The sequence below is a fragment of the Psittacula echo genome, assembly GCF_963264785.1.
Source record: "Psittacula echo genome assembly, chromosome: 1".
Classification (NCBI taxonomy): domain Eukaryota; kingdom Metazoa; phylum Chordata; class Aves; order Psittaciformes; family Psittacidae; genus Psittacula; species Psittacula echo.
Window position 1 is genome coordinate 109,083,498 of NC_137735.1, and position 21,602 is coordinate 109,105,099.

Consider the following 21,602-nt stretch of genomic DNA (forward strand, 5'->3'; position numbering starts at 1 on the left):
AGGAGGCAAGTGAGAAAAGTCTTTATCAAGCATTTGTAACCGCAGTTTCGCATGATCTTTCTGCTCAATTCTGGTAATTGCTTAAGGCCTACTGTAATTGAACTCTAATAGTGGAGTGACAACAGATCAGTAGCATTGAAGAACTTAGGGAGAACCAAATACAAAAGTTATAAAGTCAGAGTTCCAATAAGTTTACATTTAGTACAGAATTAAGACATAGCTACCCGTTAGTGCTTAGAATTTTTTGATACTATTAAAAACATAAATAATTATTTTTAATGTTCATTCAAAGAGTTCCAGTGTCACTGGCAGCTGATGTAATTTTGTGAATGTTATTTTTTTCCAAACTGATAGTGGAGTATTTCCGTCATAGATTTTGTCTCCCTACCAGTTGTTTTCTCTTTACCTGCTTTCATAGACATTTAGGATTTTGCAGCAAGTCTGCTGTGTTCTAGTCAATGAAGATTTCATTTACTTTTTTAAAAAAAAAGTCTTTATTTGCACAGGGCTCGGTGGTTTTGTTGTTGTAAAATAGGAGAAAGAGTCTTTTAAATTTCTTGGGAGCTGCAATGCGATCAGCTTCTCTGATATGTATAACTTAAAACACAAGAAAATCTGCAACACCCAGATTGTAGTTTAAAAAACAAAGTTTCATGTGGTTGTCAACATCACCTTAATCCTGTTGCTCTTGTTTCCAAGTTTCTTGTTTTCCAGTTACAACAGCCAGCCAGAAAAAATGCACCATCCTTTGAAGTGTAAGTAGTGGGGAGGGAGTGGTCATTGTGGTGGTGGTTGGGGTTTTTTTCCCGAAGAAGATTAGATGTGCAAAATGATGCTGTCGTCGTTGGTTGTACTCCACTTTCTTCACTGATGGCGATTGGTTCTGTTTGTTTGCACATGATGCCATTATTTGCAGGTGAACACCTCTGTCCGCTCACTACACGTGTTGCACTTCACAAAGCAGCACCAGTGGAATTTGCAATTACATTGCCACACCTTGGTGTACTGGTGTGTGTTGTACCCTCTTCCACAGCACATCATGTCACACCCATCCGCATTGGGTGAGGTACGGTTGCAGAGTCGTCCCTGGGTACCGACACTCCCCGTGGAAGCATCTTCCTCACAGTAGTTGGGTGACTTTTCGATATACACTAAATCTGTTTCCATGGGTTTCTGGTAACTCTTAATCTGCTTGATCTTCAGGAAGGTTGGCTGTCTTAGTCTACTGGCTCGTACCACCTCCACTTGCACTGCAGCATTGTATTTCTCTTTCAAAATATATCCAATTTCCCTGAATTTAGGAAGTGTGGTCCAGCAGGTCTTAGTTGTACAGGAACCTGAAACTCCATGACACTTGCACTCCAATTTCATTCTCTCTTCAAGAACCTGTGTGTACAGACATTTGCATATTGTTACTGCAGGAAAATGATATTGCAAACCTGCCTAAATCTCAGTCTGTTAGTTCATATGAATATTCATGACTGCTGATTGAAATTTTTCAAATGCATGCTTATAAATCTTCTCAGCACCAAGCAGAATGCTCATAACACATTTTGTTTTACATGGTGCCTGGCTGGAAATGCAGTGTTTTATCATTTTGTTAGAAAACGTTTTCATTCTGTTTCCAAACATTGGACAATATTTACTTAAATTTCAGAAGACGTGTCTTTAGAGCCAAAGTAACTCACAGGACTGCAGTGACTTAAAAAAAAAACACGCTTCAAACCATTTTCATTTTGAAAACAGGAAAAAAATGTTTTCTTAAGTGATTCAGAACATTTAATCTTAATTGCTTTCAGTAATGCTCAAAAGGCATTTAAAGAAAATTGAGCAGTTTTAATATCACAGCTTTAACATATACTGTGTAGCTGAATAAGCATTTGTGTTCACTGCTTAATGAAGAATGTTGCCTATACTGGCAGTGGCAATACCTATTAACGATTCAACCCACAGAGCATACCATCCCTTTAAAACAGCACTCCTTGCGATATCTACCTGACTATCATGCAAGTGTTCGGATATTTTTTTGCACTGAAGCAATGATTGTGCAACATTAGAGGAAAAATCCACTAAAGGGTCCTGCTCAGCTGTAAGCTGAAAAGAAATGGGAGCATTTATTGCTATTGATGGAGCAGGTTAATCTCAAGGAGGATAATCCAGCATCAGATGTTCCCTAAAAGGGACCCAAACTGATGGGTGCTCAGGATCATGCTCCACCTCCTGCTTCTGCTGCAGCCAAGCTGCGCTATGTCTGGCACCTCCCTCCTTCCCTGGGCACGGGTGTACGCCTGGGGGAAGACAGGCAGATGCCCTCCCACTCCCTGTGCATGACAGAGGGGAAACCGGCCTCGTGGAAGCGCCTTTATGTTTTTTTGCTCTTGCGCTACCACTTAAGCCTGACCATAATTACATCCACAGTCATCATTAGCTTATGAAAATCAAGGCCTAAGAACAAAGCAAACTGATCTTTCCCCTTTGCAATAGGATGCTAACAAAGAAATATGAGCTACCAAGCTTGTCTTGAAGCATTACTGATGCTGCAGACCATCTCCTGTAGTGGTTTCATTGCAGATCCCAGAACATGACTGAAATGGGCAAAGGATAAAAGGGCCGAAATCTGAGTACAATGGCATAATGAAGTAGAAGGGAGTAAAAAATGCTTACTGTTTAAGAAACTGGCCTTAAAATAAAAACTGTACAGAGCTGGTTATCCCTGCAAATAGAGGGCACCCTCCTGAGTTGTTTGAGTTTCACTTAAATTGTATGTTCTGTTTTTTCCCAAATTTCTGGGGTTTCAATATTAAAGAGAATTTTTGGTTTTAATTTTCCCTTGCCAACATACAGGAACAAGTACAAGACAGCTGAGCATCCTATTCAAGAATACCTTAGACCTTCTGGAACCACAGGCTTTTCCAGGTCAAGGTCAAGTTAACCTATCAGAGGCAGAAAATTTGATTTCCAGGAAGGTTTACCAGGCTAGAGAAGAAGTTCCTATAGCTGCAACTACTCTAGAAAAGAAAATGCAGCATTTCAGTGTCAGTGAATAGAGGAATGCCTTGTGAAAAACTCCAGCATCTTTCTGGGGTCTCCATGATCTCCTCTATCTCTACTTTCTGCCTGTGCAAAAGGACGTGATTTTCCGGAGACCCACAAACAATATTCCAATGCTGTTCCACAAAACTGGGTTAATATATTCTATTGGTATTTAGATGTGCATGTAGAGAGGTATAAAAGTGTTTGTAAGGTTTGCTTGATATTGCTGAAATATGTTTTTTTTAAACTAGCCTGTTTCTACAGCTTTCTCAACCAGTAGTCAGCATTCAGTTGCAGCCACAAGAACTGCAGCAAAATCCATGACAAAAGGTGGATGGAGGCAACCTTTTCTACACCTTCGCCAAACAGTACTAAGATCTAAGGACTTCCAGGAAAGCATTGCCAATGGGATAGGTCTGCCACATCTGATTCATGCTCCTCTTTTCCCCAAGTAGTAAATCTTGATGAAAAGTACATGTTTTGTCATGTTCTGTGAGTATTTTTGATGTCTGTTATTTGGTTGAAAAGGCCAAGTCAGTAACTTGCTCAGAGAGTGGGAGGAGGTGAAGCTTGTGAGACTCCTTATTCTTGTGTGGGTTCAACACACTGGACACTGTTCCAAGGAGCCTTCATCTCTGTCATTGATGTGCTTCCCTAATACAACAGAAAATGTCTTTGTTCCTGACGGACAAAGATACCAACCGCTCTGGTGTCCTAGGGATATCTTTGTATACGTACATTTATATATGGATGTGTGTGTGTATGTTTGCCTCTGTGTGCGTATGTTTGCCTCTGTGTGTATATTTGGTTGAGATGCTGCCATTTATACACAGCACTGCCTGGCATCCTCTGTGGTACAATGTCCAGCAACTTTATCCTAAGCCGTGATTTCTCTTTTTGGTTTTGTCTTTCTGAAGGTCCAGTTTCATGAGTCATTTTGCTGTACAGAAATCTGATTTCACTGCTGTATTTTTTCAAAGGTTCCCACTGTTTATGATGGTGGAAGAACTTGCAAATGCAAGCCACACAAGCTCAAAAAAAGCAGAAGTTTCAAGAAGTATTAATTCATGATCTTGAAGCCGATCTCGCAGGTTTTTTATGTTTTTGGAGGCTTCTCTCATGAATGTGGAATGCTTGGGGTTACAACACTGAGCACAGGCCCAATCATCAGGTAGTTAAATTCCTGAATGCTATAATTTGTGTGCCCACAGTCAGCTGTGGGTATAAAATTGTGCCCAAAAACTTGGAGGTCAGGGAATGCAAGGCCCAAACTAAGCAGATTCTAAGCAACTTTTGTCTCTCTTTCCACCCAGATGCAGTGGAGTATTCCATTTGCCGACAAGACAGCATGATCTGACTTTCACAGAGGTATGTCTGTTTGCGTGTTATCTCGAGCAGCTTCCCACTTGCAGCAAGGTGCCACTCGACCTGGCAAAGGTGCCAGGATTTGTCTCTGTTAGCTCAATGCTGTGAATGAAGAGCAGATAACATTTTTCTTCCTCAATTTCCCTCCTGCTTTATTCTCCTCAGCAAAATTCCCATCAAAGCTTTGACCCTCAGCCTTAAAGGTATTTATTTACTCAAATCTAATATCTTATGCCAAGGTAGGTGCCTGATTAAAGATTGAAAATCATTAGCTCATATGACCCACTTTCTCAGCAGTTTCATTTGTCATATGTCAGTGCCTCATATCTAATCTTGAATGGTTTACAGCAAGATCTACCTCCCAGAGCAAATTCCCATCGCTGGACTGTACTGCTTCAGACTAATGGTAGGAACATTCCTTAAGTCCCTTTTCCACACACAGGCCCACTCCCACCCCAGTATGATCTTGCCAAGCAAAATTTTCTAACTACTGCTACTTTGTTAAATGAATTGTGAAATATAATGTTAAAGCTTTCTTATCCCACATATTTTTATACCTATATAAATCATACACTGAAAATGCAATTTGAGGGTTGTCCGCTGCCAGTTAAGTAGAAAAAGACTAGCAAAGGCTGAAATAAAACAAAATGATACTCATGAAAAGAAATTCATCCTTTCAAGTTCCGTATCTAGACCCAACTGCATAACATCAGATACAGTTTCTGTACATATTAAAAATCCTATCTGGATAAAATATGTAGAAACAATAGTAACATTTTGTGTGTGTGTGTTTTGGCTTGCCTTTTCTGGTTTGTCTTTTCCTTAGTGGAAATGCACATTTTTGGACCAGATGTTGAATGTAACAAAGTCCATATTACTTTTTGAATGCAGCATCAAAAAGAAATAGAAAACTTCAGTTTTCCCCCATCAAATATGCAAGTGATCAATTTTTGTTTTGGGTAATAACAATAACAAAAGAGATGGATCCTGGTCTCAAGATGTCACCACCCCTTTGATACTCATGCAGCTGCAGCCATGAGAGCTGATGGCTCATCGATGATGATGTGTAGGCACTGGGTAACCTTAGTCTCAGTGCAGACTAGGGTCCACAACTGCTGACAAAATGCTGATCTCATGGACCAATCTGGGAAACAAAGTTGGTTTTTCTGGGTTTGTTTTTTTAACTCAGATAGCCAGGAGTGTAACTAACATTAGCGGAGTGTAATGCCACTCCAATACAAATGTCCTGAAAATATTCTTCATTAATAGGAGCTCACAGAGCCCAAAATTGAGCAGTTCATGCCATGACTCCTTGGGCTGTGCCCAGCCCTGTAAAGAGAAAACATGGAGCCAGCAGAAAATGGGTGCTTCAGCTGATGTATTTTTCTTTCTGCTCCTCTGTGAGGTTGTTCCGTCAAGCATCAAAACAGTATTTATACTTTGTGGGATGGGAGATGAGGAACTGAGTTACTGTTTTCTGAGCCTCTTTTCACATCCCTGTTTTCCTCATTGAATAGTTTTATGGGAGCAGAGAGCCTCTGCTTTGCAGCCGGTCAGTATCCAGCCACAGCATGAAATTTTTTTTTCCTGACACTGACCAGAGCTCAGCAGGGCTGTGGATCCCCTGAGCTGCAAGAGGCATCAATTCATCTCCTCCTACCCTTCACCTGCCTCCCTAGGTAAGGCACTCTTTCCCATAATATCCCCATTAAATGCATTAAAAAAACAAATGGAAGAATGCCCACTGCTCTCTACCCAAGTTCTCCTCTCAGCTTGCAAGAAAATAATCCTGGAATTCTGAGATGAAATTCCTTATTAGTATGAAGATGGGCTATAGAGCCTAACGTGTCTGTGCCTCTTTCCTGCCTTCCAGAAGAAGACAAAATAGCTGCTAAATTTGACCAATAAACTGCTGCAATTGGTTAAAATTTTCTGAATTCTATTTTTACAGTGAATTGCAAAGAACCCAAAACATCTTGAGAAGCACTCTTCACATCACCCCCAAAACAAGTGTGACTGCAGTATTTCACTGTGTTTTCTGTGGAATTTGCTGTGAAACTTGAAGGTAAAATTTTAAATATCATCTTAAATGGTTAAAAATATTTTATTGATGGTTTTATTCTGTCAGCCTTTATAGAGATGTGAGGTTTGAAGGGGTGAGTAATTTTTTACTAGGTAGATGATATGTATCTTGCACACATTGCATCATATGCATGGCCATGTGCATTTCTAGAATAAAACTGTTTAGCAAGTCCTAAAATATTTGGCTATTCCCCTCCTCTAATTTTAAGGCAAAATGCTCAAAAAGTAGGATAGTACCAGATGTAGCTTCTGGCAGTCAATCTTAAGGGTGTGTTTCTGGAAGAAAAAAATAAGCTAGTAAATGCAGCCCAACTGGAAGCAAGAGAACTATCCTCATGAGATTTTGAGCCAAAGCTTGCATGTTCAGGACATATGGATAAGCATTAGCTATCCATCTAACCCACCCAAGCTGTAACACCAAACTTTTTGAAATTGGATTTATATCTGTCTGCAAATCAATTTAAGTGGGAAAGTGGAAAGTATGCTATGAAGTAAAACTATCAAAAGCTTTTCTTTCATGAGTTCTCACAAGGGATGTGCACTGAATTTCAACAAATGATGGACTCAGGCCTGTAAAACCTGGAAAGTCACATTCTTTAAATCACTGAAATTACTTAGGAAACAAAGTCACATTTTTGAGAATATTTTAGACTTACAGGAGCATAAACTTCATTGGCTTTCACTTTTGAAACTGAGATTCAGCCTCCACAGTAACTTTGAGCATTTTATCCAGTCTTTTTCTGAACATTGCTTTTAATCTTTGTGACCTCTTGGGTGACAGTGAAGGCAGGCTGCAATGTATTAGGTCATGCTGTGCGTCTTGCAGAAGTGACTTTATTAATTTAAATGTTTTATGGGAGGTGAAATGAGCTAACACTTTCTTATATTTTGTATGCACAGACAATGCATATAAATATGTATAAATATGCATAAATATGTACACACACACTCTACATATATGCATGTGGGGGTGTGTGTATATATATATATGTATAATGAACGGTGACCAACAGATCACCTCATTAGCTGCTCTACAGCCAAAACTTGTCAGCAAAAAACCCTTCCCAGTACCGCAGTTCTGTGGCAACAGGAACTGCAAAAAAGAGCCATAGCTTAGATGGAAATGTTGTCAAAAGTAACTGAATAATCTCTTCCGAAGAGACTTTGAATTGCTTTTTTTTTTTTTGTCCCTACACTTTAATTGTTTCAAATGTAAAATAAAATGTCGTCATCTTCCAGGCATTCCAAAAAAAGAACAAGAAAAACCCATCAGCATTACAAAGATAATAAATATTGGGATGGTACCAGGCTGAATTGCTGGCAGTCAGTGTAATGGGTGTGTTTCTGGAAGGGAAAGAAATAGGCCAGCTTTTTCTCCGCATAACAGCAGTCATTGCCTATCATAAGAGCATAATTGATTGATAAACTGTTAGAAACCTTTCTTTTTTTTTCTTTTTGGTAAATGCTGTGATCTGCTACCAATTTGTCAGCTTGTTCTTTTAGCTGTCCCCTTAGAAACAAACAAACAAACAGAAAACCCCTTATTTGTAATTGAGATTCCCCATGACAGCCAGTCATTGTTTTGAAGCTTTCAACAAAAAGTTAAAATTAATGGTGTGCGTTCCCAGATGTTACTCTTTCTAAGTTCATTTATCCCAGAATAAAGATACTTGTTTCTAAAAATACATGGTGGAAAGCTGTCTCATAAAACAGCATCAAAGCTTACTTGGTTTTGTTGGTATTTAATTTTTCATTACTCCGTCAAAGTTTTGCCCACAGATCTCTCTGTAAACATTCAGATACGCAACATGCCATTCTTTCAGTCACATTTGAATTAGACTTACGCTAGTCTCCCTTTGGGGGCTTGTTTTCATTTACCACACTTGTACTTTCCATTCTGAATCATAGTGGACATTTAAAAACTGGTGGTGAAATCAGCTACTTTGGTCTTTTACACAGCATGGCGCTGTTTTGCCGCAAACCATAAATCTTCCATCAGTAGCATCTCATGTCACCAGGAATCACTAAGCATTAATTTCTTCCAAATGGCACCAAGGGCAAGTTTATTATTTTGTTACTGGTGCTATTCATTACAAATTTATTAGAAACTTCAGAAACTTGTCATTAGCTGAAACAAAAAGAAATGCAATGCAGAACCATTAGGGGATGCAATGCAAAGCAATTAAAGGATTCATTCTTTCCACAGTCATCAGAAATTCCCTGAAAAGCCTAAATATTGTCTTTTTTCAAAGAAGGTACTTTATCGGTGTTGTGCTGAGAATCTCAGCCCCAGACTCAAGTTAAAGGGCCCCCAGAACTATTTGCCCCCTCATCTGTTTGCAAGTTTTGTGCAATTATTTATTCAGCGTGATTTTTTTTTTCCTCAAAGACAAATTCCTCAGAATTCTATTTTTAACAACAGTGAAATACCAGCAGGCCAGCATTTTAAACCATTCCTATGAGAGCAAAACATTATAGTCACTGATATAGCTACAAATGCCTCTGACTCCCACGCGTGTTTGAGACAGGTGCTGAGGGATACTGAGGGTGGGCAAGATTCCTGTGCTGGCACATGCAAAAGTCCATGCGATGGCATAAGACGTGCACATGCACCAGGTTTTGCTCTCAGGGCAAAACTGGTGGTCAGAGTCATAGATAATGATCCTCGCAATGATCTTCTGGCCACCTGGTAGAGGTCTAGTGAGGTCATCAAGGGCTTTCCACTGACTTCAGAGCAAGTTGAAAATAACTGTAGGTGGGTTTGGGAGTTCTTTGTGTTCTTTTTTCCTCATGTTTCTGTTTTAGGAGGCTCTGAGATTTAAAGACAAGACTATTATAAAGATAGCAGATTTATTGGCTAACTATTGTTGTTCTTAACCTAACTCAAAAAGCCGATTTGGTAAGACTGAATAGGAACCACGAGCCTTAACATTACAGATATAAATGTAATTTTTTAACAGTTAAAGTGCTGTGAAATCTCTTTAGGAAGCTAAAAATGCATATATTTCCTTTACTGTCCTGGCATTCCTACCTTAATGTTGAAAAGATTATTTGAGAACTTCTGAATCAACAAAGATGTAAAAAAAAAAATAAAAAATCTGAATTGCTTATGGTTTCCTTCTTTTTTTTATTCCTGTTCATAACAAGAGAAAAATATCCTTACTTTTACCATTAATAATAACAGTTATGAACCAGAAGCTTCGTTCCAAACTGTTTCCGAATTTTAAAAGTAGTTGCATACAGGTCAGCAGGATGGTACTCACAGTCTTACTCAGGGAGATACAAGCTTTTCCCAGCTGTGTTTTAAGATTTTTGGAAGGGAAAGGGAAGAAAAATGGGGGTTTAGTATTGAGATTCAGAAAGTCTCCAGACATAACTGCATTTATTTCTGACTTGAGTGTCAGAATGACAATCACACATAAGCAAATCTCCTCATTTCAGATTTTGTGTCAGGCTCACAATCCAAACCACGTTTGTCCTGGACCCTCGAAACTGTCAAGTTTAGGTGAGCATAGGTCAGATTTCAAGTTTGCCTGGATTCTCAGGAGGGACATGTGATTTCACATTGAAATTGCATAAAAATCTGTGGCTGCTTTTGCAAAGGTCCAACTCTGAAACAGAGAAAACATATCCTAACTTCCAGAGTTCTGTTCTAACCTTAATTTTCAGTCATTTTCAAATTCAGAATGTCTTATTTATACAAATAGCAGATGATCTCAGAGGAACCAAAATCACTAAGTATTATATACAGTACAACTTTGCATATTCATTTCATTGGAATGTATGTCATAACACCATTATTTCTAAACATGACCATCTTTTATGTGAGCACATTCCTTGGGATTTGATGGGTTGTGCTTAAAAACAAAAAGCTACACAAAATCCTTTCAGTCATCTTTAGCTTTTGAAAGTGACTGGATGCATTAATGATTACAGTCAATGTATATGGGTATAAATGACTACTGAAAAATGCCAACAACAAAAAAGTGGGTAAATTCCTAAATGGTACCTATAAAAAAAATGTATTGGGAAAAACCCCACCTATATTGCCAGTATTTACAAGACTTTTTATTCCTGTCTCAAAAACATGAAAGAGAGTGTTATCATTTGGTTTTGTAAGAGCACTTGTAAAAAAAACACTTTTTTGGAAATGCTGAAAGAAATGCATTTGCATTAATGCTGCTACAAGAAATATCTGTAAAAGCAGATACTTCTTTGGTTTGCTTGCGTCCCCCTGCTTATGAAATTCTGATGAAAAGTAAAAATATAATTTTCTTAATAAGAATCATCAATGTGGTCTAGTGGTTACTGGGCTATATTTAGAACTGAGGGACCTAGGATCAGTGCCTGGCTCATGGAGAGCTGCCTTCTGTCCTTGGGCAAGGACTTCACTGTTCTCCATCTATGTATACACTTTTGCTCTTTTGTCCCTCTTTCACATCTTAACTGTAACCTATTCCAGCTAGGACATATGCACCAGCATCTCTGTGGGGGTGGCACAATGCCCACTACAGAAGGCTGCCAGTTTAAGCAGGAATAATAATGCATCTGGCAGTAATAAATGCTGCCTTGCAAGTTTAATATGTGGCTTCCATCTTCTTTTGCATCCAAACACAATTCGTGATGCTGAGGTGAAACACTTAGGCTAAGAGAAGTGATCAGACCTGGATCTGGTCTTCCAAGCTTCTGGTCTTCCACCTGTGGTAGCAAGTTTTGGAAAAAAACATTGTGCCTCTCTTAAGGATGTTTTTCTGTCTGGCTCTTCAGTCAGCTGTCTGAAGACCTTGGTATCAACCATCATTCGAGTATTGATCCTGTCTCTACGCTTGAGTTTATGCCCCATAACTGGTTTCTTTCACCATGTTGTGTTTATGTAGTACTTTCATCCCAATGAATAACTGTTCATACACCACCTTCAGTGTCAGTGCAGAGCCAACTGAAACCCCCAGAAGGTTTTGTTGCATGGACTGAGTGTTAAAAACAAAATACATGCAATAAGATACTTGTACTATTTCAACCAGTTCAACCATGAATTGTACCAGTTCAGTCATCTCTGCCCACCTCAGTGGCTAGTGCTCAGTGTAGGACTGAAAGCACACACTGTTTTAGAGGAGAAAATTTCAGTCCAACTTTGGGGGCTAGGTGTGAAGGAGTGGTACGTTGGAGTCTCCTACAACACTGGAGGGTAGAAGCAGCATTTATTTACCTGAGAGAAAACACTTTGAAGGGTATATTAAAATCTGAGGTAGGTATGTATTAAGCAGAAATATTTGTTATACTTTTTAAAGGGGAAGCTTTGGGGATTGTTATTCAATGGACATAAATCAGCATAGCTCCACAATGTTTATTGTTTCCATTGCAAGCAACTCAGTTATGGTTGCAGATACGGAACTAGTTTTTCTTCCAAAGGGACACTAATGCAGCCATTTGTAGCTTGCCAGTGAGAAACTGACAGTTGTGCATTTGCTATAAAGTGTGTGTTTCTTTAGAGGTGTGGTCAAAGAAGTGTTTTGTTTTGAGTGGAATAAATAGCTTCAAGTGCTGTGGGAGTTCAGCAATGCAGGCACAGTCCTGTCACATCACGAGCCCTGACAATCTCTTGCTAGGTTTTTGCAAAGGAGATGAAAAGCAAAGGTTTATCATTATGCCAAACAGCTCCAGCAAAGCCCTCTCTGTTATGGGTGGGACTGGAAAGAAGGCTTAGGAAGCAGGATCATTTAGGACAGCATCTATAATACATGGTCAGCTTGGAATAAAAAAACCAGCAACAGAACATTAACATTAGATGCCATCAGGTAACTAGATATGGGTATGGGATAACAGCAGAGAGAGGTGTAAGTTCTCAGGGAATGCCTCCTGCCACCAAGCCAGCCTCCCCCCTTTCTCCAGTGCACATTTCCCCATCCCTTGTCCTTTCTGGAATACCTTTCTTCCAGCCTCATTGTTGTGCAAGTTCATCAGCCTCCGTGCATTCTTTTTGATTTCTCGGGCATCAACAAACCTCCGGGAGAACTCAATGCCATATCTGATATCCGCAGAGCAGCCTCCCCACTTCCAGCCCTCCTCTTGGTTGTAGTAGCCCTGTTTCTCTCGGTCACAGCCACAATTGCTGAGGTTGCCCTGGCTGCAGGCGGCCGTGACAGCATGTGCAACGCCAGCAGCAGTAATGGCATAGGTGAACGCAGCTTCCCTGCTTCCTGTGGAGAGAAGCCAAAAGCTGATGGGTTGGCAGAAAAGCAGCACGCACTTACTAAAAACAATATACACGTTATCTACAGCAATGGTGTCAGGCAGCAATGTGAAGAGGGCATTACTACTAAGTGTGTATTTTTCATTCTTACTGAATTACATACATATTTAAAATGCTTGGTGCAACTGGGGCATATTACCACAGGCAAGCACAAGCCATCTGATGGTCCCACCTAGCCCCCTTTGCCAGAGGGGAATTTGGCAATGAGTCTGGACAGTGGTGAGGTGAAGCAACATGATTTGTTTTTACACTGTCTAGTCAGGTTTGCAAGCTGAACCTTAAGTATTTCAGATGCATAATAAGTGAGTCACCGGTGGCAATGCTCACTGGAAAGCAGGAAGTACCTCTAACTGTTTGCACTGCATGGAAAAAGAAAAGCAGCCACACATTAAAAAATACCAGACCCTTTCAGATGTGCAAGAAGGCTAGGGCAGAGGGGATGATTATTAATTCACCTTTATAAATGCTCCAGTAACATCCATTAATGATGCTGTGTGAAAAGTATTGCAAGAGATGCCTATAAAGAAAACAGCTGAATAGGTTTTGTTTTCTTTCAAGCTTTTGTTTTCTTTCAAGCTACAGTAGAGGCTACTGTTTTCCCTTGGTGACTTCTCTTGCATATTAGTTTTGCTGTAATGACCCTTTTCCACTCTCACTCTAACTCAAACCTCTGCATTACCTTGGCTGTTGAACATGCAAGAATTATGGAAGTCCTGTGGCAGCATTATTTCCTGTCCAAAGCAAGTGAGGTACTCTCATGAAAGCACAGTCTTAGAAAAAATAAAATTGTCTTTTTAGGATTTTTTTTTTTTTGGCTATAATCCACTATTTGCCAAGTTTCCTCATTCCCAATTCCATTTTATAGTTGTTGATACTGAGTATATGAGGGAAGGTAAACAAGCCCCCTTTCTTTACTAGACACTGGTTGGCTGAGTTGCCTGCGGGGTGCACAAAAGCAAGGAGATATAGAGGCTGAACAATTGAAAGGAATGCTGTAGTCCATTCCTGCTCTCATGTGAGACTACACTCTGTCACTGACTTAATGTAGGGCTGGATCATGTCCTTTGGTGTTTTGCTGTTCTTATTTATACCATTTCACTACAAGTTCCCTTCTCAGCGCTATCATCATTTTCCTCTGTGTGTTTATCTGGTGATAAACAGACAATCTTGTAATAGTGGAGCCAAAGAATAACTGTAAAGAATTTGAGAAAATTGCTGAAATGCCTTAATGGCCACACACAGAGCTTTAACATCATTAATGGATTTGGGAAGGAAAATAAAGAACAAATTTTCCAGAGGAGCGGAGAAAAAGCACAAACCAAAACAACTCAGAAGCTATTTCTAATTTTTTATTTTAGGATTCATAGATATCATAACTATTCTGGAATGACCAGTGCACAGTGTGGGGGGGTTATGTTCTTTTTTATATATATATATGTGTATATATATATATATATATATATGGTTTATATTTCTTATTTTCATAGATAGCTTCCTGAAAGGTTACGCCCCTGCCGGATATGAGAAAGATCCTACAGGAAACAATCATAAACTGCTTTTTGGCACCATATACTTGTTTCTCCAAAGCAATAAAAAACGAAACTTAAGGTAAGAGAAAAACAAAAGGGTGCTGTGTTCTTCAGGTACCAAGAAAGTTAAACTGACTTGTGTATTATTTAAGTACATCACGCAATAGAAGGACTGACTTTGCTTTCAGACACAGAAGTGTTTTGTTGGGGTGTACGATGTGTGTAGTCTGGTTCAGTGGTTCCCAAACCATGGTCCGCAGAACACTGGTGGTCCAGGAGGCCATGGTGAAGGGTTCACAGCTAATCCACAGAGCCATATTAAACACTGTTTTTAATAGTGTTTTCAATTAAAAGTTTGATGATAATGATGTCTGGTGGTCCACAAGAAATTCTGAGGCTTGAGAGTAATCCAAAAAAGTTTGGGAACCACTGTTCTAGTTCCTAGTGTGCTTTCTAAAAATGCATATCGATATTGACTCCTCTTTACACAGCAGCTGAAGTCAAATCTAGGACCCATGCTTTAACATGTATCCTGTTGTCTTGAAGGATTTCTTTCTTCATCTTGTTTTTTGGTTTGATTTTTAATCTATTCTTCATCTATAAATCAAAAGATTAGAAATATGAGATGTAATAGAAACTATACATAGTGATACGTTTTCCTTTTCTTCAGGATGAGGGTAAATGAGAATGCAAAATCAGACCCAGTAAAATTTTTGTTCAAACACCTTTGAAACACATGTAGAATGGCTTATAAACAGGCAGAAATATATTCCTGTCAGGAAACGTAGCAGCTGTGACCTACAGTTCTGTAGATTTACTCAGAGATTAGCCAGAGAGAGGTTGCTTATGTTTTATGTTTAAGCTCAATATATTCCACATGTATCCACAGTAGAAGGTAAGCCATTTTATCATCCCACTGTATCTGTAACCTGTCAATGAGTTTTCACACTGTGCTTGCCTTGATGAGTTTTGTAAAACTAAAGAATATCCTGTCTTTATCTTTCTTTTACCCCCCCTTGTTCCCATTATACCCCTGATTACCTTCAGGAATAGAGGAAAATATCTTTCTTTCACCCACTAGAGAGCTATAGTAGTGATGAAATTATCTCAACTCATGGGATAATACCAAATGGAAACCATATTGACTCAAGAGATTACTCTTCTGTTTCAATGCAGCTCTAAAATAAGTAGGGCTCAGAAATAGGATCTGGCTGAAAATCAGACTCTTTTTGCAAGCTAAGTTGTCCTGCTAAGCATTAAGGGGGGTTTTGCTTTAGTTTTTTTAACTAAAGGATGTTCCAAAACTTCCCTTGAACTTCAGTGTAACCATTACCTCAGCAGTTCTCTAAAGTCGTGGGATCAGTAGAGCCTATCAGAAAATGCTGATGAGGGAGAGAGTGAGTGGAACCTCTGTGCTCAAATAATGTGCTTGCTGTACACAAAGCTTTCCATTAGCATGTCATCACTTGGAATCAGTTCTAAGCAAGTCTTTGTTAGGCAGCTAAAAATATTTAAGTAATGATTACCGTGATACCTGAATGGAGAACAATAATCTCATTTTATGGAATTTTCTGAGATTTCAAAAATATTCTTGTTCTGCAACAAGACAGAGACAAGTCTTTCTAGAAATGTTCATGAAACGAAGAAATACTTATAAATAACAGCAAATTTGGGATTTGACCCAACTTTGAAGCTAGAATTTTCTTTTTCCAGTGAACATCCTGGGCATCTTGTTATTTGGCACTGTATATGCCCATCATCTGTGTCTCAGATGAAAAATTCTTGTTTGACTTCTTAAAGTTTTCTGTCACATAGACCAGAATAATCCTGCCAAGGCTTTATTTTGAGTGGAAAAGACTGGTTTGGCTGTTTTGGTGTCAAAGACAGTTCTGACTTAATTCACAAAACATATAATGAATGTTTTCATGAGTAACATGAATATTACTCTGATCTGATAACTGCCTGATCTAATACATCTAATAGGAGATGACCACCAGTGCTAATTGAAATGAAAGCTTTTGTCCTTGGTGAAGGTGCTGAAGGTCACTTCTTGCAATCTGATAGGCCATAAGAAAAGTCTTGCCTGTGGTCTGCCAGTTAATTTGCATTCTAACTGACGGCTGTATATTAAAAGTGCTCTAGTACCCAGCAATGCGGGCAGCTGCTGCTCAAAGAGACAGATACTGGGTCATCGCTTCCTTAACGAGTGATTTCTGGCAGGTAGGGCAAGAGGAGCCTATTTATCCATTGGAGTCATGGAGCAGCCTATATTTTACCTCTAATTTAGATGTCGTCTCAGACTAAGTTTTAGACTGCTAACTGAACACTAAACTTAGTATGGTCTGCTGTGGAAATTATTTCATGTTCCATAATTGCTGTAGTTTACTGCACATGAACATACATATATTCAGCAGTGTATTTTCAACATGTAACCACAACAAGCAGAGAATCATGTTTGTTAATATATATTTTGATCATTCAGCTGTAAGTGCAGAGTTAAAATTTAACTCTTTCATAGGTATTAGCAAGGCGTCTATTTTTCTGAGTCACTATATGAGAATATTGCTATTCCACACATCATTCTGAAATGTCTTATATGTCTGCAGCTAGATGAGTAAGACTGCCAGTGAATGTCAAGTATCAGAACTATAACTGAACTTGAAATATTGAAGTGTAGAATATATGATGTTTAGACAGTAATTTGCTAAATCGTGGATCAACAATGATAGAAAAAAAAAAGACAATACACTGTTGTTAAGCAAAACAAATTACACAAGACACCAGATTTATGATATGACACAATACGATGTAGGTCAGTGGTAAGAAGAAATGAAGGCATTACAGGCAGAAGTTTGATTTTTTTGCCAAACCTATCCTTTTCAGCAAGTCTTCTTTTATAAGTGAAAGTTGAGGACACACTGAGTCATTTTTTATGGGCAAAAGACAATAGATGCATCTAGATGAGTAAACTAAAATGCAAACAACAGCACCCTAAGTAGGGTTGGATGAAGACTTACAGACAAGTTTAGTTCCTTTGTACTTTTGTATTTTATTCAACACATTCATTAGCAATTCTCAAGGAAAATATTACAAGCTCTTCTCTCTGGGTTTGATCCAAGAGCAGTAGTAGTCAGTGAGAGTTTTCTTACTGTCTGAAGCAGATCCTTTCTCTATTTGCATTTTCAGGATAATTAATTTTAGGCTTCCTGGTTTATAATCTAAAAGCAAGGATTGGTTTAATTTCTCTATGCCTCTATTTTATTATACCCACTACTGCATATTATGACTATAGACCATTGAAATCAATTTGTACAAGCAGAAAAAAGACACAGAAATATGGGGCTGGCAGGAACCTCATGAGGGTTTATAGTTCGACCCTCAAACCTAATGCAGGCTAATAATGCAGATGTCCTTCACAACAGCTTTTCTTTTATCTTGTTTTTAAAGGTCTTCAGTAGCGGAGGTTCCACAGTCTATTCCAGTGCTTCAGGACCCCTATTACATATTTTACTAATATGAAGCTGAAACTCTCTTTCTGAATGCAAACCCATTGCTTCTTTCTCTACAGATGCTAAGAACTGATTACTCTTCTCTTCTAGCAGTAGGCTTTAAATATTTAAAGACTTTCACCAGTTCCTAGATGTGTTCCAACATCAGTCCTTGCAGAGCACTTTCAGGAGCTCTGATCATTCCCCCTACTTTCCCAGCTGGCTGGCCTGTGCCTTGCCGTGCAGTGCCGAAGATGTGACAGGGTGCTTCAGTTGAGGTCTTCCCTGCTTGGGGTTAGAGCAGGAGCACTTCATATGTCTTGCATGCTACACTCTTGTTTACTCATGCCAGCATGGTGTTTTCACAACAGCGGGACACTTTTGACTCTTATTCAGTTTGCAATAGTCTTCTGTGCAGCTGCTATCACACAGATGTTTCCCATTTTGCATTTGCGTAACTGATTATTCCCACGTACAGATCTTTGTATTTGTCTTTCTGATCTGCCTCCTCTTTCTTTTTGTCTTTTTTTCTTTTTCCTTCTTTTCCAGATCATTTCTCCATGATAATTTTCAAATTTGACCCAAACTTCCTCCAATTTCCTTGCAGTCATCCCCAGCCTCATATCATTTGTAAATTTGATGGGTACTGATTATTTCCTTGGTCAAGTCAAAAGTATAATACTGACTGGTACCGGTTCCAGAAGAGATCAGAAGTAAACGTGGTTAGCACATCCTTTTATTTTGATAAATAACCTTCAATTATGATTTCCAGATGTTATGTACCCATTTGGCATCTTCTTAGTTTTCTTATGAGAATGTCATATAAAGCAGTGTCAAAAGCTTCACTTAAGTCCAAGATATATGGTATAAACTGCTGCTTTTTCTGCCTCTGAGGCCCTCGGTGGCAAAAGAAGGAAATTAGATTGGTTTAACATGATTTGCTCTTGACAGATCCTTGTTGACTATTACTCATCTCCTTGTTCTCAGTTATGAGCTTACAAATGGGGTTTTGTTCCCATATTTTTTCATTTACTGAAGTTAAATTGATTGGTCCTATAATTCCTTTTCTTTTTTCTTTTAGACAGAGACAATACATTTGTCTTTTCATTCTTCTTAATTAGAGTTCTGTATACATTTTCAGCACTAGTGACTCTGAGGACAAACAGCTCTAAAATGGCTTCATTAAATGTTCAGAGAGAGGGCAGCTAACTGGAAAGCATTCAGCCTGGACAAATACTTCCTTCTGTCTAATGCTGAGGTGGTATTCCTCTGTCTATGATATTAGTTCTATAACCATCAGTTTACCATTGACCTTTCTAGTGAATGCTCATGTGAGAAATGTTTGGATTTCTTGACATTGTTCTTGGTTTACGTTTTCCTCAGGAGTCCACTGAGAAGTGGACCAGCTTTTTTCTTCTGACAAAGTACTGACTGATTGATTACTCTGTAGCCTGTGGTCATATAGCTATATATGACCCCATAGCTATATAGCTACCAGAGGTTGTAAAGTCCCTCTTGTAGCAGCGGTGCTCAGATGTACTTCTGAGTGATGAATCTGGTGCAGACTGAACATCTCTTACTGTGGCAGGACTTTCTGATGGAGTCTTCTGGTGGTCATGTTGAGTAATGTTCTCTTTACAATATTTGTTCATTCCCCATTTCCTTCCTAAAACCCTATTTTCTACTATGGTCTAACTAAAGTAGTCTTGTTTAATCAGACTAGAGCTAGAGCAGGAGTTGCACATGATTTCAGCTGCTTCTTCCTAGATGCCTTCATGGTGTCTATTTTGATCAGACATGGTTGGAACAGAGAACACTGCTGATTTCAAAGCTAAGGATGTGTAGTACTATGGCATAATAGTTTATTTACAGACTTTTCTCTTTTTCAGCATTTTTCATTTCTAGAATCCCACTAAGTTTTTATGGCTGGAGGTGCCAGAATTTTGGCCATCAGTCTAGAGTCACTCTATCAACTGGATTGTTTTCTGCTGCGCATGTGGGTTTGTCAAATTTTGTATTAGAATGGGCTGTGCATGAGCCAGATATATTTCACACTCGCCTTTTGCAGTTCCTTGCTGTCACTATTTATATATTTTTGGAAGCATGTCTATTAAAAAGAGCTACTTACTACGCCTCTGCTTTTCACATTTTTTCAAGCATTTTTCCAATTTCATGGTTCTTTTCTAAAGGCTTGGTGGTACTTTCCACTATGATGTCTGTAACGAGGCTTCCAGCAATTTGCAGGGTTTTTTTACTTAATTACCCCCTAAACATATTCAGTTAACTCCTGGCAACTGTAAACAATAGTCAGCATTTCTGTTCCAAAGTTCTGTTGTGTTTTTCACTGTCATTTGGCAGCATGTCCCTTGGTGAAGTTTTCTGGGACAGCTCCTGTGAGGTTAGTGCGTTAGCTGTGATCTTCAAAAGGATGTTTAGAAGTGCCCAAAGAAATATGAATTTTTTGGTCTCTCCCCTAAAAAACTGTATTAGTTGTAGCCAATATTTTTTACTAACTCAGCCCTAACAAACAATCTGTATTTCATTCTCACAGAAAATGGGAAAATTAAGTCTTGATCTAAAAGCACCACTGCTTCTTTTTGTCAGGGTTTAATCAGAACATGGTGCTAAGCACTCATTTAAAGAATGCACAAGAGCATGGCTTGAGAAATACACAGTACACATGAGGGGGTAGTTCCCAGATACACTGTACCATTGAAAAAAGCCTGTGCAGTGTCACAGCCGGCTGTGTTTTCACAATGCTACTGCTAATACTATCAAAGTAGTGTGTGGGAAGCAATAGCTGAAGCAGAGAGATTGTCTCCTGCCTGTGTTCTCTTCTGGACCTACTGATGTCCCATTGTGGGACTTAATGATTCCCTGCTGAATGTTTGGTGCTTTTTCTTTTCAATGCTGACTAGTGGTTTGATACATCGTAATGCGTGAAAGCTCAGCTGGAGATATCTTGCAGCATACTGAGGGTTTTAAAGGTTCTTTGCACCCCTCGTTGGAAAGCACAGACTGCTGAACACATCTCAGAGAAACTAAGTCCTAAAGCATGCTAACGTTCTTAAACTAAATGGGATTATGAGGAAGCAGATTTTGTTATCTATTCTGATCTAGTCCAGTCTAGTCTAGTCTAATAATTTGAATGCCTCAAACTATTCACTGTAACAGTTCTTATATGTAGGATTTGCCAGCGCATTATGATCTCTATGTTCAAGGGCCTTTCACATGGAGAAATAAAAGCAATAATTAAGAAAAAGGGAAGGGAATCTACAGCTCTGTGGGCACATTTTTTTTTTTTTTTAGGTTTGCTCTTGACAGTGTTTTTGCACTAATACACGGCCTTTTAAAGATATTCTAAGATACCGGTGTGGTGCTCAGCAAGAGAAATGTCATCTACTCTGATTTAAGAAAGAGAAAATATGCTTGCAACATCATGATAGGTTGCTACCATTGCTACCAAACCATTTTAGTCACTCAGAATTTCATGTATGTAGATTGAGCCTGTAGTGAATGAATCAGTTCAGAATGAATGTTCTTCTTGACTGTCAATAGAGGATTTTTCCAACCTACGTTATTCTGTGATTCTGTGATTATATTTGACATTGCTATGGCCCAATTTCACAAATACTCTGTTATCCCTACTACCATGCTTATGAATATTAAGAAGATATTGCCTTGCAGAATCAGACCTTCTCAGTGGACTTTATTCTGGGTCAGTATTTTAATTAGCTCACTGCAATCATTTCAGTGGTCTGACATAAACATACTATGCTGAAGAATATCTCTTTCAAAGTAAATCTGTGCTGCCATTTGCATGAAGTCATCTTTTCCTGTATTATCTTATGTCAC

The 21,602-nt window shown here is 38.9% G+C and overlaps 1 protein-coding gene across 2 annotated transcripts in view; it reads right to left on the bottom strand.

Moving 5' to 3' along the window:
• Window positions 1–906: 906 nt before the first annotated feature.
• The window catches only part of WNT7B (Wnt family member 7B), a gene marked incomplete at both ends in the record, with an annotated part of 94,514 nt that continues 73,818 nt past the window's right edge, over window positions 907–21,602 (bottom strand). For both annotated transcript variants that reach the window (XM_080627098.1, XM_080627097.1), the window contains 2 exons: window positions 907–1,386; window positions 12,406–12,677. In XM_080627098.1, coding sequence (XP_080483224.1) covers window positions 907–1,386; window positions 12,406–12,677 — 752 coding nt within the window. The remainder of the gene's footprint in view (window positions 1,387–12,405; window positions 12,678–21,602) is intronic.